At 41.4% G+C, this 18,513-nt stretch overlaps 1 protein-coding gene across 1 annotated transcript in view; it reads left to right on the top strand.

Moving 5' to 3' along the window:
• The window catches only part of LOC103478694 (nuclear factor of activated T cells 1), a 73,816-nt gene that overhangs the window by 38,871 nt on the left and 16,432 nt on the right, over positions 1–18,513 (top strand). The window contains exon 9 of the mRNA XM_081597329.1: positions 5,933–6,583. Coding sequence (XP_081453455.1) covers positions 5,933–6,583 — 651 coding nt within the window. The remainder of the gene's footprint in view (positions 1–5,932; positions 6,584–18,513) is intronic.

The following is an 18,513-nucleotide window of genomic DNA, read 5'->3' on the forward strand; positions in this document are numbered from 1 at the left end:
TAATTAAGCCACAGGAGTCAGAGCCAAAGAAACAATGAACCTCAAATTCTATTTAAAGTTTTGCCACTGCTTTGTAGTCCTACTTGATAATGTAAAAAAAAAAAAACAAAATCAAACAAAAAAAACCCTGCCTATTCTTAAAAAAAAAAAATGTTTGTATCAAGCCCAATAGCACTCAATAGCTGATTTGATATTGCCTTGCTGCTGAAACTGAAATATTTTTGAGATCACTCAACTACAGACTCCCCCTCAGACAAACACTTGATGTGCAAATTAAAGTATTGCTGCATAAAGGCTATAATCAGCTTAAAGAGACCCTTTGTAGTCATGATGACTGTAAGAGTTTCAATACAGCTACACTGAAAGAGGAAATCCGAGTGAAGCTCTTTGCTTTTGAGGGTTTCAGTATGTGCTTGTGTGCCAACAGTGAGTAAAACGAGCGACGTTGCGGCCAGGTACTCGGGGTGGGCTGGGGAAGGGAAGACACCCACACATTCACACAATCGCACACACAAACATTTGTCAACACTTTTCGCTTGCTCGTATGAAAAGAGTCTTCCGGCCCATGGTCCCACTTCAAGCACAGTTGTGGTCAGTGACGTTATTGGGAGAGAACATTTCTTTCACACTCTGGTGTCTGTTCTGCTATAAAAAGGCAAGCCCGAGCCTTAAAATAGACACACTTGTTTGAAACAGCGGAAGGATGGAGCTAACACTCTCGGGGCCACAGATGCTGAAAACCACCTTTATTTTCCATTCAGGTCATGTGACCACTTGTTGTTCTTTGACGCTAATGAAAACGCTATCAGCAGCCACTGCTTTCAAACAGCTTAACGCACTGAGAAAACACAGGAAAAAAAGAAATGGATGGTTTGGCGTGCCTGCTGACACATGGTGCTTCAGTAGAGCACATTGCTCAAGACATGTCAGCAGATTTTATCAGCCTCACACTGCTTGTTGCTGCGTGTATAGTGAAGTGGTAGTATCAGGAGTGCATCATAAAAACATAGTCCTTTCCCTGTTGAGGTCTGACAGAAATAGAAAAACCTTACACTGCCATTGCAGTATTATGCATCTGCCCTGCATTTCAATTCTGCAGAAAGAGTTTCAGCTGTAGGTACAGTAAAAAATATGGTGTCGCATCATTATCCTCCTTCACATGTGGACAGAACAGAATAGAAACTTTTATTGTCATTGTAACAATGGAACATCGTAGAACGGAATTTGGATGCAATTCTCCAGATAAAAACAATGTCTCTCTTTAAAAAATATAAATAATTAGTATATTGCACTTATCTCTTGATTAAAGTGTTGACTGAAAATTAAAACGGACATAAAAACTACACTGATACTGGAGCAAATCCTACCGAACGTGACCAATGTAACAAAAAATGCTGCACACTGGGTATTCTGCTACGATCTATGTCACACATTTGCTCCACAGCTATAGAACTGCCACAAGCGCTATTCAAATGTTGCCATAATCACCTAATAATATCATGTTTACCTCACGCTGTACTATGCAGGTGCTCAGTCAGTGCAAATGAAGATTCACTCACTTCAGAATGTCATTATGCATAATCAGACGACGCCCCACCTACTTTGTGATCAAATCAGTTATTATTTGACAATGTAATGTCCCATAAAGACTGTGTATAGAAATATTGATCTTTTATTTTCAGATTTTTAAGTATGGTTAAAAACTAGAAGGTAATGTCACAGGCATGTTGAAAAGACAGATATGATGTTCTGCATCAGTAGATCCCAATAGATGCATACACTATTCAAAAGAGTGTTGCATCAAAAGTGTCAGACATACATATTTCTAAGCATTTAGAGTCCTTTTTTATATATTCCAATGTACATAGCAAGATGAAAAACAAAGTAACAGAAGCTTTTTTGCATGCGACAGTAAAAATGTGCCTTTCTTTTGGATAACTGGAATTTTTCACCGATTCAAAAATACATTTTCAGTTTTTATATGCTATACAGCTGCATTTGGAGTCAAGCCTGAGTGTTTGTCCATGATGCTAGGAGGTCCATGCAAATGTCCTTGTCTGGCTTCTGCAATGAGACTGGCTTTTCCAAGCACCCTTCCAATCATTGTTACATGAGCAGCAATGTGACGTGGTGCTCTTGAAATAAGAAACAGTTTTCACCAACCACATTAAACAACAAATGCCAGAAACATGCTGGCAACAACCGTTGCTTGGACAAAGAGCTTCTTGGAACCCCTTTATTTTTACAGGCCATTTGGAGATTCCTCTAAAATATCAAGTTCTATTCTTAACGTTGCTCCCCACCCCATTTCTTTGTGGCTGGAGTTTGGGAGAAGACTGCCACAGCCATGTTCTGTTACACACACACATACACACACAGGAAGAGTTCCTGAACCAGACGTTGTTCTTTTTTATAAGTATTTGTCGAGTTATGGTTTTCCAAAATGTGCACAAGGACATAGCTGTTTCAGCCATTTCTCCTGTGCTAGATTTTTATCAAACCCCCATACCTTATTCTAATAACCAGAGTATGTTGGGTGACCAGATTGCGTCTCACCAGGACACGGTGCACCAGGTACCTTCGAGTTAAACTACCACCTGTTCCACTACTAATATTATTGCCAATCTTTTCCCCAAAATAAATAATTTTTGCTGCATAGTAGCACTGGATCTGAAATTGGAATAGCTTTAAAAGACAAACCACTAATAAAGAATCAAATATCTAGATATTTGCTTACCTTATTCCATTTTTTTATCTTCAAATTAACAAGAGCTCTGTAAAGCTACAAGTGCACACCTAATGGGCTTAATGCAAGCAGACAGCGGGGTTAACTACCAGGAAAGAAGAGAAAATTGCAGAGCATTATCGTCTTCAAGCCGTAACCAACTGGTTAGGAGAAACTACGCTCGTTGCCAAAAAAACGTTCTGCACCCAAATTGAGTGTTGCACATAAAATGAAACAGCAGGTGTTAAAAAGTCAAATATTTGTGTTGATCCCAAGTATGAAGTTTGGAAGTACCAATTGTCTGGGATAGCATATCACTCCAGGCCTTCTGAAAAGTTTAAAAGGCACTTGATCTGTTTTGAAGTCATAGGTAATCCAACATGTTAGATTGGAGAAATTAATTAGAAGCCAGTTGGCAATGGAAGGATTTCAAGATGACACTTGTAGTCCATCAAAGCATGAGTTGGCTTTATCTTGTTGAAAAAATACTCTTTACCACTAAGACTGATTAAAGCACATGGTCGTAGGTTGTCACTAATGAATCCCTGTCAGGATCCCTAATATGTCTACAAGAGGTGAACTAAAGTCAGGAACAATGGCTTTTCACAACTTGGAAGCATAATCTTTGTTTCTCTGTACAAACTGGGGAGAATACATAAGTACATGCAATGATCACATCACGCAGTACTGAATTTCATTTTGGCTTGGATTTAGTCTTTCCAACAGTGAATGGCTAAATTAATTGGTGGAGATTTCCACCAATTAAATTTCCAAAACTCGTGGTTACGGGACCATTCTGAGTGCAGCCACTCTAGCGGCAGTGACTGGTTGCTGAACGCATTGTCTTATGATTCCAGACATTATGTCAGACTTCACAGGCAGTTTTAAGGGTTTCAGTACTTGGGTTGGTATAGAAGGTGCTGATATTAAGTGGTTATTCAGTGCTTGACAACCAAGTCAACCACACTAAGTCAGTACGGTCATTCTTAGGTGACCAGAACCTTCGCAACAGGTGGACGCCCAGTGGTTCCAACATCCTGCCACTGTAGAATCTTATGGCTCTACATTTTGACCGTCCGACTTCAAGCAAACCAAAATTCAACTTCTATCCAACTTCTAACAATGGTATCTCCAAACTCCAAACACTGGCTTATAACACTCCACTTGTGATGCCAGTACTTATGGCAGCTAAAGCCTGTCTAAATGCACTTTCTAGATGTCCCGCTTTATAATTTTAATAATATACAGACTGATTGAAGGTCTGAATGTGTACCAAATTAAATCCAACCTGAACCATGTCGTCTGGATGCCTGACTGTTTTTGTTGATGAGCAGTTGCCAGCTGTCTGGTGAAATTGTTTATTTTTTTTCTCAGTGGAAAGGAAATACAGAGATAATTTATGGGGAATCAAATTTTATTTGTGTCTGCTGCAATGGAAGAAAAAAAACAGTCTATATTAAAAAAACTTTATTCGCGAAGTTAGTTTTCTCTCATAAATTCTCCTTAACTGGAAGGGCTGAATGTCCTGCATTTCAGTGTTGGAACCTCAGGATTATGTTGTTGATTTGAAAAATCGATTGTTTTTGTTCCTTCTTAGCCAAATGGAAACGACTGTTTTCAGACTCTGTCAAACTTTTTTAACATCACAACTCGTACTAAACAGGACTTTAAGTAGTCATGAGATCAAATTCGCATAAATAACCAATGGTCTGATTTGGTGAAGCTAAATTAAAAAAAAGGCATTTTATGGTTTCCACTTGACATCATTGACATGGTTTTATGGCAATCTGGTATCCATTTAAACTAAGAAATGGCAGACAAGTGGAAGGCTTGGATGTAGTGTGACCATGTGACTTATTTGTTATTCCCCAGGCTGTGGAGAGGAGGCGTGTGCCTTACGATGCTCCCCAACACACCACAGCCTGGTCCCTTGGCTTTTAAAACTCAGAGAGCTGACGTAAATGTGTTCCCTTCTGCGTTATCACTCATCACCCTAGAGGCTAGATGCGCGATTAGTGTCTTTTCAAATCCAGTCGAAAAAAAAACATAAAACATAGCACGTGACACACCGACGCTTCATTTGCACCTTTACTTGCTACTATCACTCATACGCTCTGCTGTTTACAATTTCATGCAGTGAAAACAGACAGTCTATTCATAGTGAAAACTCCATGCCTTTGAGTAAATGTCACTTGGAGCAAGCATAGCCAGAAACTTTTAACGGCTGGCACCACACCCATTAATAAGATTCAACAATGTGCAGGAATAGAAACAGAATGTCCAATGTGACTACAAAGACTTTGTTATACTTTAGGGTATCTTAACACCAGCCAATTAGTTTTGTCCTGGCACACTCTGTGATTACATACTTGTATAATAACTCAGCAAAACGCCCCTTAATGCGGAGATCATGCCATCATTTTTTTTTGTTCCGTTTTAGACAACAAAACCGTAACAGCGCAGTGGAAGCACCTGATACCTGTCACTCAAGAAGCGCTCTCAGGAAGTAATGCAGACAGGCTGCATTGGATAAGAAATTTGAAGAGAGAAGGCAGGATGATCAAGTGGGGTCACAGCACTCTCCTGCATTAGCTGAGGTCTGAAGCTCTCGAAACCACAGGCTCAGCTCTGCAACCTCTTATGCCGCTCAGGCAGTCTAATCAAAATCAAATCAACTTCGTTTTTTTTTGCTCCCCGTCTATCTTTTTGGTCCTGAGAGAATCAATTACTTCTAAAGTGTGTGGAGGAAACCTGGGGGTCCTGGGCTCCTCGAGCAGCAGCAGCAGCAGCAGTCCAGTGCTTTAAAGGACTTTTATTGGATATCGGAGTTGGAGGAGATTCCAAAGAAAATAGGTCTTACTCATTATTAGAGCCAGCTGTGGCTTTCCACACTGATGACTCATCCATTTTTCTTTCCCCCTGTTTTGCTACTTTTTCATGGTGTGGTAAGGATAGTGGTGGTCATGGGGGGAGAGGGAGAGCGGGTGCAACGGGTGAGGGGTTTCTCCGTTAAAAGATACAGCCAAGTTCATACTGAGCCTAAATCCACTGGTTGTTTGGTATTAGGGAGGATATTGTGGCCAAAACTGTATTTGCTCACAGTTATTATCCATGGACTCACTGCGCCACGTGGCTTCTTTTCACGTTGACTTTTTAGTTCTTTTATTTTTTTAACATCTCCACTTTCTCTCTGCTCTTTCTTTCCAGTACCAATAATAAAAACCGAGCCCACTGATGAGTATGATTCTCTTGGGAGTGTCGGGCTGTCTATGCATTCAAAGCCCTACTACGGCCAGCCCAGGCTGACGTCCATCATGCCTGTTGCTGAACCTGACCCCTGCCTGGTTGGTGGCTACCCTCCTTGTCCGCCCCGCCACGCTGCCATGCCACCGTCGTCTCCCAGCTCAAGCCCCACCCTGCACGATCTGTCCCCTGTTGCATACAACAAATGCCTCCCCAACAGCCCAACTCATGCCGCACCACCAGGCACCGTAGCGCCCCCCATTCAGGAGACCCCTTGCTGTCCAAGCCTTCCACACCCGACGTCGCCAGATCACAACTCTTCCCTAGCGGTGCTCCACTCTCAGGGCAGCCCGGGCTCCCTTGGTTATCACCATTCCGTCTATGCCAACAGCAGTTCCTCGTCCTCCCCAGTGTCTCACCCTTCCACTCCTGGCGGTCCAGCGGAGCCACCATTTTTTCAAGCTTACAGCCCCAGCCAGGCAGAAGCTTCAGGCAGCTCAGCCCAAGTTGCAGGAAGTCCGCCCAGCCTGCTAGCTGAAGACACCACTACGCCATCAATGGACATTACCATCAAGCAAGAGCCCCAGGAACTGGATCAGATGTATCTCGATGATGGTGAGTTACTGCAAAGTTACCCATTCTGACAAACTGAAACTGTTAGTAACATAATCAATGAAATAGGTGAATCTCTGGGGTAAGTGTCTGGCTCAAATGAAGGAGTTCAAGCATCTTGGAATATTTTGCTCAAGTGATGGTGGGAAGGAATGGGGCAAATATGTCCCTCGTACATATGCCATGATGTGGGTTCGGTATTGGTATGTTTGGGTTTGGTATGTTTTGGCAAAACTCTCAGTTTACCAGTCTGTCTATGTTCTGATGCTCACCTGTGGTTGTGAGATATGGATCATGACGAGAAGAATGAGATTCTGCTTACAAGCACCCAAAACAAGCATCCTCTGCAGGGTGGCTGGACTCCGCCTTTGAGATGGGGTGAGAAGCTGGATGAGATATCATCCAGGTATATCTCAGAGAGTAGGCAGCTGAGATGGTTCAGACACCTGATCAAGATGTCTCATGGATGACTTTACTTGAGACACATCACAGTGGGTGGAGACCCCAGGTCAGACTCTGAACATTTTTTTCCAGACTGCCAAGGGGAACTGTGGCTATTATCCAGTAGCTTGCCACTATCAGTGTGTGAATGGATGAAAGATTGAATGTAGTGTGAAGCTCTTTGGTGTCCTCCCGACTTGATAAAGTGCTATACAAGCACCATTTACCATTTGGGGAATAATATTTACCCTCTGGCATGTGAGTACCAAGGAATCCCATGAAGATATTCCCTGGGTTTCTCCCCAGGAGCTCCTACCTTTTGAGCTTATGTTGAATAAGTTGAAGACAATGGATGGATAGATAGATGTATTTAATGTTTTTCCAATAAAACCTTATCTTAATGAGGCTACTAATCCTGCCATACACAACTGCTTATCTGCAGCTCTTCACACATAGCCACACCCTGCTGCACCTCTTAGTATTTCCTGATGAAACGCTGGCGGCAGATTTACGTCACGTTTGTTTAATTTTAGACCCCGCAGATTTATTTGCTTTTGGTGGAACGTTCAGCCCCAGCATCGTATCGGCTGCTTTGCTTCAAAACGCTAAACTGCCTTGATGGGATTTTGAAACAATCTGTCAAAACATCAGAGCACCAAGGTCAGCCGGGGTGCAGCAGAACAAAAACAGTGGCACACGCATAACGAGCCAAACTGTTGACACGACGACTAATGAAGGAAGCAAAACAATGGGTAGGGGCTTCCTGAACCAAATCGCTAGCCCTCCCCTAAAGTCCCCCCTCTTCATATTTCTGGGAGCGATGCCGGAGACAGAGGCTTTGTTTTCCTGTCTTTTTCCCCCTGGAGTCGACACAGTGTGACTGTCGTCATCAAGGGAGACTGTGGGGTCACTACTCTCCCTCTGGCAGAGAAACCACACCCATGGGACCATGTGGCTGGCTTTATTGCCTCCTGTGTCCATTTCACGTTAGGTCTCTCAGGTCAGCAACCTGTTATCTATGCTAACAGAAGCAGCACTTGTTGTTTTGATATACATTCATATATCACAATACTGGCATCCTGCCAGCCTAAGATAGTAAAAAAAATCTGTCTAACCTTGTGGAGGTTAGGCAAAGACACCTCCTCATTAAACTCAGGAATACTGCTTTTCCTGCGCACATTTTGTTAAGCGAGCTGCTCTTGCCTGCGATGTGTATATGGTTGTGCACGCTTGTCCACTTTATCTGCTCCCCACTCAACAGCTCTGGGACCGAAGGGGTGATAGGCATGAGGGGACCAAGGGAGTGTTGCTGTAGGACTGTAATTGAGATGAAATTCAGCTCTCAGCACTTCTGTCGGCACTGATGAGTCCCGTTAGTCCACAGTTCATCAACAAACTATACGGAGACCAGTCTGTTGTCTCATGCTAAACTTTTTCCTCCTTCCCCCTGTGCCTTGTTTTATTTTTGTGAGTTCTTAGTAACACTAAAGTGTAACCTTCAGTTTAAATTTTGTCCTCTATGTCTTTATAGACAACATTACTGCACAATGTTAAAATGAAGCTACTTTGTTTTGTAATAATTCTGCTAGTTAGAGTAGCGGTTCTCAATGTGGGTGGTACCGCCCCCCGGGGGGCGTTCAGAGGACGACAGAACAATACCAGTTTAGACTTTGAGCAACTTGGTAAAATTGTATTGTGTAACATTAAATCATGCTTGGCTGCAACTGTATCGATGGCAGCTCTTCTTCTTCTTCTATTCAGTGTTTGTAGCTTCTTGGCGCAGCTCCGCTCCTGCTACTGGTAGCTTCACTGCATCAGTTCAGTGGTACACCGGCTGATGACGGTGCTGTGATTCACTTTGTCTGGTATTTTTGTACATATGTTTTGGCAGTTCTGTGATCATGTCAAAGCAGCAACTTATATTAAAAAGGGTTTTATTCCCGTTTCCATGGAAGGACAACAGAAAATCGCTCTTATAAACATGTAACTACTAAAGTCACAATACCCTGACTTTGCATCCCTCTGAAAAATGAACCCATTTAAATAAAGAACTCCCTCCATGGGTGATAACACCATAGAGAGCGTTCATTTTATAGCGTTAACACCGGTGCTGTAAGGGGTCCGGTATGAAACGGGTGTAACAGAACAACGGTACCACAGCACTTTTAAACTTCAATAATCAGAATACCGAAATTGTTTACGTTTTTTAAAAGGTTTATGTCAGTCTGCCTTTTCCCCATCGATACGCTTCCCGAGCGACCTGCACCTTAGGGGGTTAAAAAAAATGACGCGCACATTGCGCAAAACTCTGAAACAGGAGAAGCAGGACATAAAACAGAGCGACGAACTAGATGTGAATTATGGCATAAAAACAGAGAATCCGACGCTGAACAGTGAAAAATCAACACATGATGTGAAACACATGACGATTAGGTGGCGCAGCAGGTGATTAGTGAAGATGACTGGTGGTCAATAAACGATAAAATAAATCTAACAACAGGAAGAAACTAAAGTGGACATAGCAATAAACCAAGAGAGGACAATACTAATCAAAGGAAACTAAATGGAGAACAAAATGCAAGAATAAACTAAGAAACTAAAGTAAATACAGAGGAATAAACTGGTATGGCAAGACATTTTGAGCAATACTTAATACAGAGGAATGTATGGCAAGAATAAACAGACACTATTTATAGATAAAAGGTAAAATAATATGCCATGGGATTGTTGAGACCATATCTAGTACTGAGAATAAATATATCTTACAGACCATAACAGTCAATAACTGATCACTTATTTATGTTTTTAATTAGATTTGATATATTTATTTCTTCAATATTATTTTTCATGTCAGTGTTAATGTCATGGGGCTGATGACTCCATGACACTTTGAATTTGACTCATTAGGATTTGATTAAGAACCAGATGTGTTCTTTGTAATTTCTGTCCAGTAAAACTATTAATCTATAAATCAATCTATATAAAGATATAATCCATGTTTCTGTCTCATATTTGTATGGCATTAAAAGGATCTGGAACTTTGTTTTTCCACTGAAAGCTCTGGTTTACACAATAAATGCCATGTGGGTGAAGTTTTATGGATGATACTCTGATGTCCCATTCTCCTGAAGGCAGCACAGAGCTGCACCACCAGAAACCAACAGAAACACTGAAGAGAAGAAGAGTTATGATTAATGTAGTTACAGTTCTATCCATGTTTTAATGTTGCAGAGCTCAGTCATTTTGCAAATAGATCAAAGTTTAAACTGGCATTGCTGTACATCTTTTATCTGGTCATTTTGTGGAATATTTAACAACCAGAAAATGGCAAAGACTAATATTTTTTCCACTCTGATTGCCTGCTGTTAGGCCTACCGATTTTAACTTGAATGTTCATTCATTGCATTTTTCATAGACACCTGTGAAAATAATTTCTATTCACATTACTATGTTGTTCTCTGGGAAATTATTTTTTGATGATAAATACAGAAACAAGCATAAAAATCAAAACATCTACAATAGTTATAGTAATATTAATGATAAAATAATAGTCAGTGCAAAGTAGTCTACAAATTCTTTGGTGGGGGGCGGTGAGGGACCTGGATAAAGGCTAGGGGTGCGCTGCCCCAAAAGAGGTTGAGAAACCCTGAGTTAGAGGCTTGCATTCCATCTTATAAATTTATTTCTTTTTTTTGTCACGCCTAAATGTTTTAGATTATCAATCACATTTGATATCAGGCAGAGACGACCTGGTTAAACACAAATATAATTTTCATATAATAATTTCACTTGTCAATGTAAAAAACGCTGTTCAAACTAAATTGGCATTATGTAAAAAAGTAATTGTCTGAAACATAAAAACTAATGTTACCCTTGACAGTAACTGGGTCTCCACAGCTACTGAATTTTCAAACAAACGCTTGATGGCACTCATGTAATAGTATCTCAATTGGATCTGAGCTTTCACTAGGCCACTCCAAATCTTCTTTTTTTTAGTGGTGTACTTTGAATCTGTATTGCATGTCATTTTTTACATTTGCTCTTGTACAATTATGTACTCTGACCTTAAATGAAACCATTGGAAAACCAGCTTTTTTCAGCCCTTTGATTCACATGAACAACCTCAGAGGAAAGAAAGAAGGTTAAGATTTCCAAGTATAACCAGGAAATTGACAAAGCTCAAATCTAAACTAACAGTTCAAGAAAAAAATAGTTCAACATACACCATCAGAAAAAGCGTCCAAATCTGATACCATCAAGTTAAATTTAGTTTTTGTCTCTTTATGCAGAATAGTAAATTATTTTCCCCTGTGAATATTTTTTTTAAGTTTATTTTTACAACAAAACATGTGAACAAAATTTTTGTCTTGGCAAATCATTGCAGATGTTTATGAAATCCTCAGTTCACTTTGACAAAAAAAAAATCAAATAAACCATTAAAATTATAAGTAAATAAACCTTTATGCTAACGATGAGCATGTGGAAACATCTGACCATCACTGTCAGACCAGGCTAAAGGATGAACTTAAGCAAAAATGTATCAAGCAGTCCTATTTCTAGTGAAGTCATGTAATTTTATTTTCCCTCCACACAAGTTTGTGATCTATCACTTTAGCAATCCTCCTCAAAGAACAGTGGCCAGATATATTCAGCTAGTGATTACAGTTGCATTAGTGACGCGCAGGAACGTGCTTTGATTGAACAAGGACTGTGAGGCAGCTCCTTGAAAACCTCAGCGAGATGCCTTCTCGCATCACCTAATGTCTGAGCGAGCATCTGCGGTGAGCTGCTGGAGTCCCGGTAAGTGTGCGGTGGTAACAGCATACTGCCAAGGCATCTGCTGCTCGCAAGGCCTGGCCCCATCCCAAACCCCTTAAATGAGCCCTAAGCTAAAATAAATAAGATCGGAAGGCAGCTTGCAGGGCGCCCCGCTCCCTGTTCACACGCATTACCGCCCTATATTAGCGAGTCAGTGCTCCATTAGAGAAGCAAGACAGGCGGATGACCTCACCACAGTAGCGGTGATTTAACGCCAGCCGTGTGGAATAGCTCTCCTCCTTAGCAATCGGGAGGCCGGTGATTTGGAGTCTGCGGGAGCAAACTTGATCTTCCCCAAGAGTGGCGCACCACCCACGCTTGAGCGCGGAGGCCTCCGGCTCCCATCATCCAGAGGAAATGTGTCTCTCTGGCCAGGTCCAGATTTTACGCAGCCCCCGAGAAATCCCTCAAGTTATCAACAGTGAGCTACTGTACCGCAAGGACCTGGGTTAGTGTGCAGGGAGGTGTAAAGCCCCCAGACTGCCATACACTCTCCCTGTCATAAACTGTTAAAGTCTTCCCTGCTCTGTGATGGAGGCAGCATAAAGCAGGAGATGATTATTCTGGAGTGGAGTTAGGGTGGGGGGAGCTAGAAGAAGATTCCTGTTGGCAGTAAGCTTAAACACTTTGACTCAGTGGCATCTTGGCTCTCACCCGCCACAGTTTTGCTGCTCCTAGCTGGAGATATACCCACAGATCCGCATGGTTCAGTGGGTGGAAGCAGCAGAGGGTGAAACACCCGCTGAGCGAAGACTATGCCTGGTTGCATTGTTGACTCAACGTCGTAAACAACTCATGGTCAGGCTCACATAAAACCGATTTTTAGACGTTGGTTATTTACTCACACCCCACTATCTGTGTTTTACAAGGCACATGACTTGGAAAAAGGCAGACAAATGACATCACAGTACATGAGTATGCGCTATTAACATTTGAGTTGCACTAATTAAGTCTAAAAAAAGAAAAGTTTAAGCATTTGCACATTTTCTCATGTTTCAAAGGCCGGTTCTGATGACTTCACCATCCCCTCATGTCTAAAACTGTATCCCTGCTCATTCATACATACGTAACACTTTTGCACTATATATATATATATATATATATATATATATATATATATATATATATATATATATATATATATATGCAGTCTTATTTCCTTTGAAAACAATCAGTCTTTCTCTTGTAAGATGGTTTCTGTTAGCATTAGGTGTTCTGCAGTGGACAAGTGGGTGTGGAAGGAGCAGAAACAGTGGCTACCTATTCTAGATGTTTGAGGCCTATGCCATTTGTCCTGTCTCATTAGCTGCTTTGGCAAAGGGTGATGTCATGAAAACCAGCTAAAAGCAGCAGACAGCAAAGGAACTTGGACTAATCAGGGAGCTAGATTTCTACCAGCTGCCTCTCAGAGAAACAGAGGGCCCTTATTCCCCAAAATAAGACAAACACAAAGCACAATGCAGCCTCTGCCGACTTTTTTGACATTTGACATATGTGCTGCGATTGCCCCGTGTTGTGTTGTCGTTTTCCTTGTGATTGTTTCCTGTTAAATTCAGAGGCGCTGCATTTAAACAAAAAAAAAAGAAGAGGAAAAAAAAACTTCTGCGAGGGTTGTTTTTTCATACTGGAAGCAATATTGTCAGTTCCTCCTTTCCTCTTTCCTTCCTCCCAACAGAAACAACAACAACAAAGTAAGGATTCAGACTTTCTTGAAAACCTCCACTCGGTTCTGACGCTTCCGAGGGCAATTCAAGGCATTCCTCATGGAAACTTTTACACACTCTGGCACGTTGCCCGGACCCCAGGACTCCGCAAAACCCCTAATGATGATTGAAAGCGCATCCACACCATGCTGAAAAACATGCTGAGTAGCTAACATTGGAGAGTGCTGCAAGGCAGGGTCATAGGGGTGCGGGGGGCAGTGGAATGAGAGGATTTTTGGGCAAAGGGTGTTCATTAGAGAGGAGCTTAAAGTGTCTAATGGGGCTTAGACAAGGAAGGACTGCTCCTGGATGCATAGGTGGTGTGTGTCTCTTTCGTTTTAAGATGGTATGGTCATCTAGATGCAGAAGCACTGAAAGGGACAGTGCGCTTTCAGTCCACTCAACCTCTGAACCCCTAGCCTTTAGGGAGCAGGTCAAGGTCCGACTAATAGTGTAGAGAAAGGGAGGCTGTCTTGTGGTTAAGTGCAATGCTTAGAACATAGTCTCCTTCCACATGTAGACATATTGACAGGTACAAGAAAAAAATGTGATGGCTTCTTTATTATTTATGACTTCAGACAGGATGTGGATATTTTACTGTTGTTGTTATTGCTGCCTTCTCATATTAGGAATCCGCTTTCCTGGCAGCACGTCTCGCAGAGACGTATAAGTAAAAGTTTGAGCTTCTTGAAGAAGTTTTATAGCCAGGGGAAGAATTAATTGGTAGGTGCACTCGCGTGTTAGCCTTTGAGAGTCATTGACTGCCAACAATATGGAAGAACAACTATACTTTGGGGATTGGCAATAGATTTGATTCAATTTCCTCTCATTGAAATTAAAAACCATTACTCCTTCTGTGCAAATTGAGCAGCTTTGGCCTCTTATTGCCCATTATCCAGTTCTACAGACTTCGCTGTGCACTTGAAGTGGTGAAGCTAGGTATTCAACATGCAGATCAATGCAGATATTGTGATGGTATTTGCGCAAAAAATGATTAGCTTATAAAATCTCAGACACCCAGCGCTTTCTTTGATCGTCCAAAACTTAATTGTTGTCAGGTACCAAGGGAGATCAAGATCATTACCTTCCTAGAGAGAGAAAAAAAATCTTTGTACAACTTAAAAGCTCTCAGTTGGGAAACATTCCCATAAAGCGAGTATCAGTGTGGTTTAAAACAATATTCACTTGCAATATAAAGGATAGATGATGCAGCTGAAGTACATTAATGGAACCAAGAGATTACGTGATGTCTTCACATTAGAGGAGAAATACCTTTGCTGTTTTGCGGAAGTCCTCTGAATTACCTTAGCACACTCTGTTTCCTTTTACAAATCCTCTCTCTCGGTCCCCCTGGCTAAACATGAGAGCTTCTAAGGTTCTGGTTCTGATCACAGCTTTCTGTTACATATTCGAAAATCCACGCAATTATTGACAGCGTTGCCTCAAATTGCTTGCAGTTTAGATAATCAGATTTTGTAGTTAGAAACAGCACTAGCATTTGGGGGGGCAAAAGGGGTGTGTGTTTTTAACTTTTAGAGCTTTGTAACAACCATTTGGAACTTTATTTGTTTTAAATCATTAAGCACGATGAATCTGTAAAAATTAGATTCATTCATTTTGGCAGGTTGTTTCTTTTCTTCTTCTTCTCTCTTTATTCATGCGTGTGTCTGCACACCGAAGGCCTTGGCAGCTCAACCAGGAGATCTGGTCTGGTTTCAGTCGCTCCGTCATAATATCCACAGTCACTGTGAAAGAATGCGTCTGCTGAAAAGCTGCCGTGAGATTATCTAAACAAATTGGGTTTCATTTGTGTCTGGGGTCCACACACGGAGACACTTAGATGAGAGACTTTGAATTGGGTTTTAAATGGGGCTGGTATTGCCGAATAGCCACTAAATTCTCCTGTATGAAGGAGAATTGCCATGCAGATACTTTTCTTTTCCAGTGATCTTACAAAGAAGATGCATAAAAAGTACAAAAACGAACTCAAATATAAAACTCAACTGGCACATCTTTGAGACTTCATTTAAACTCCGTAACTGCTACCTCGTCATATATAATGTTTGTCTTATAGTTTCTCCTGACGCAGCCGTTTAGAGGCTCGGTTTATGTGGCTCACATTCTGAGGTTTGGGAGACACGCGTTGAAAAGCCACCAAGCCACATGGATCACAGAGGGTCAGGACTAAAACACGGCCTGCGGCTTGGCCGGGGGCTTCCTCTGTATATCTGTGATCATGGAGTTACCGCGTCATTCCAGACACTCTCATTACTGAATCACATTATGACAAATGTCAACAGGGCGGGCTGCTCTGACAAAATGATCACTGAGCTTTCTTCCTAGCAAAAGGCAGTGAAGTAGTCTTTGCCTTTTCAGAAGAATTCACTTGAGTTTGACTTTTATCTTTCTGCTTTTAGATTATCTTACTTTATTTTTACATCCAGGTATGTGGCTGCAAACATTGCTTTGGTAAAAGTTAGGATTTAGCTCCTTTGAGTGCTATTAGAAAGAATAGTATTATCTTAGTTAGCCTGTGAGCAGATTAGCCTTTTTGAACTACTTAACTGCAAGCACTGGCTGCTATTGCAACCTGAAATAATGTTTCTCTATGGAGAAACTGCCACATGTATTACTTTACAAATAATCTCAAAAGTTGTTTTCAACCCAATTTAGTAATGTACCCATAAATACAAATGTATATATTGGGGTACATGACCCCTATGTGTACACATAAGGGCATCCAGTTGTCTTCATGATTTCCCTAACTACCAAGTAGAGTCCCAATGCATCTACAGTTTAGGCAGAAAAACTATTGGCTTTGTAATCTACAAATTGAACAGTTGCAGCAGGAAGATCATTGCTCAAAGACAATCACAGCAAGTCCAGTTTGCAGGTTACCACAAGCCAGGACATGTTGAAGAAGCTGCTCTGGTCCAATGAGACCAATACGGAACTTTTTAGCCTGCATGAAAAAGCTCGCTAACTATCTAGCTAGCCCGATAGCTAACTGGATAGAGGCTATTGATCTAGCCAGCCAGATCTAGCTAGCTAGCTATCTCTTTCATGATAGCTATGTATTGCTAGCTAGCAATTTCTACAGATGGCTAGACATTAGAGAGATAGATAGCTTTACATAGTGACTCAATCTACAACACAAAATAAATCACAAGTACATCCACACCAACTAGGCATTCCTTCAAATACACAACATATACATTTCATATTTAGGAGTTTAATAACTTGCGGAACGAATGAGAATTTTTATTCAGTGGATCAGTTTTGTCAAACTTAATTTTGTTGGCCTTGTTGACCACCTACTCCATGTAAATACACTACTTGGTTTTGCAATTCATGACAATTTACTCGCTGTTGTCACCGTTTACCTGACAGCATTTTTTCTGGGCAACAAAAGCATTTCCGTTCCGACCCACCAGCAACATATGACGCACTTTCAATAAAAGCACAAAAAAACATATGAAGAATCTTGCTATCAACGTTAAATGACAACAACTTCTTTAAAAAGTACAGATGTTGTTCAGTCTTTGTACTGAAAAGTTCATTGTCAAAGTAAGTTGTGCAGGAGGATTGGCTTTTTCTAAAATCCATGGATATCTCTTTGGAGCTTTCTCAGGTTTAACAGGAGATAATAAACCCTTGACCACACCATCCCACCTATCACATCTGGTGGGGGGGTAGCATCGTAGGTGAAGGTTGTCGGAGGAAATCCTGGAAAGACTGGCAAGCCCACACCTTTCAGATTTTACAATGGTAGAAATAAAAATGAAAACCACGTATCATTTTTCTTCTTTCCTACTTTGCAATGGACTATCACATAAAATCCCACAAAAATATATTAAAGTGGTCGTTGTACTGTCATAAAAAGTGGGGTGAATACTTTTGCAAAGGCATTGAATGGAAAAGTCTTGCAGTAAAATACAAAATAAGCACAGTCATTTTAATAAACCAAACTTTTCATAGAGAGGTCTGGAGGGGGCAAGATTAGTTTTTTCCTCACGAAGTGTCCAAAAACATGGACGCCGAAGCAGTTGTAGCAGTCAAATGTGTTATACGGAGGCGAGTCTCTATTAGAACGCGGTAATCACGCCAAGGTTCTTGTTTCTAGCTGTTGTCTTTACAACACATAAAAATACCTGCGGCATCTGTAAACAGGAGCAGGTCTTCATCCCAGACCGCTTAATAACAGCTCCCCATCTGAAATTCGTTAGCTCAGTGAAACAGTATCCTGCAGCGACGGATGTCAACATAGAGGTCTGGTCCAACTTGCCTGGATGGGGAAAGCCGGTGGGTCCTGGAGCTATTGGCAGAGCTAACCTTCTGCTCAGTACACAAAATACCCCGGAAAATAGAAGGTGGGCGGGGGGGAAATGAGAGAGAGGGGCTGTTGAGACGGAAAGTGTAAGTGAGTGAAATAAAAACTCTGGAGCAGTGAAAGTGGAATCAGTCACAAGAAGTAAAAAGTACCTGTTTTCTCGTTGACGCTACCCTACTGATTTTTCCATAGAGGTCAACGGTAAAGATAACAAAAGAAAAAGAAAAAGTAGGCCACCAAAACAGGGATGGGTTTGTGACCTTTAGAAAAGGATGTCTGTTTTTCTGACTATCTGGTGAGACTAAAGTGGAACAAAGGCCTCAAGATGTGCTTCAAAGTTTTTTTATGTATATATTTTAGGGTCAGAAGACTCTCATTCTTTCCTCACATCCAGGAATTTTCGGCAAGCATGAGGAGAAACAGGTCGGCCATAGAAATAAAGGAGACAGAGACGCAGACAGGCTCAGAAGAGTAGAGGGGAAAATCTGAGGTGGAAGAAAGTAGCATACAATCATTGTGATTTTCCCTGGCAGCTTTTAGCACTGCAAATGTGCTTCTTTTCCTCCGTCTTTCTTTCTCTCTCCCCACACACACACATGCACACGCGCACGCGCACACACGCACACACACGCACACACACA

This window comes from Poecilia reticulata, chromosome 16 (assembly GCF_904066995.2).
Source record: "Poecilia reticulata chromosome 16, P_reticulata-male-v2, whole genome shotgun sequence".
NCBI classification, from domain to species: Eukaryota; Metazoa; Chordata; class Actinopteri; order Cyprinodontiformes; family Poeciliidae; genus Poecilia; species Poecilia reticulata.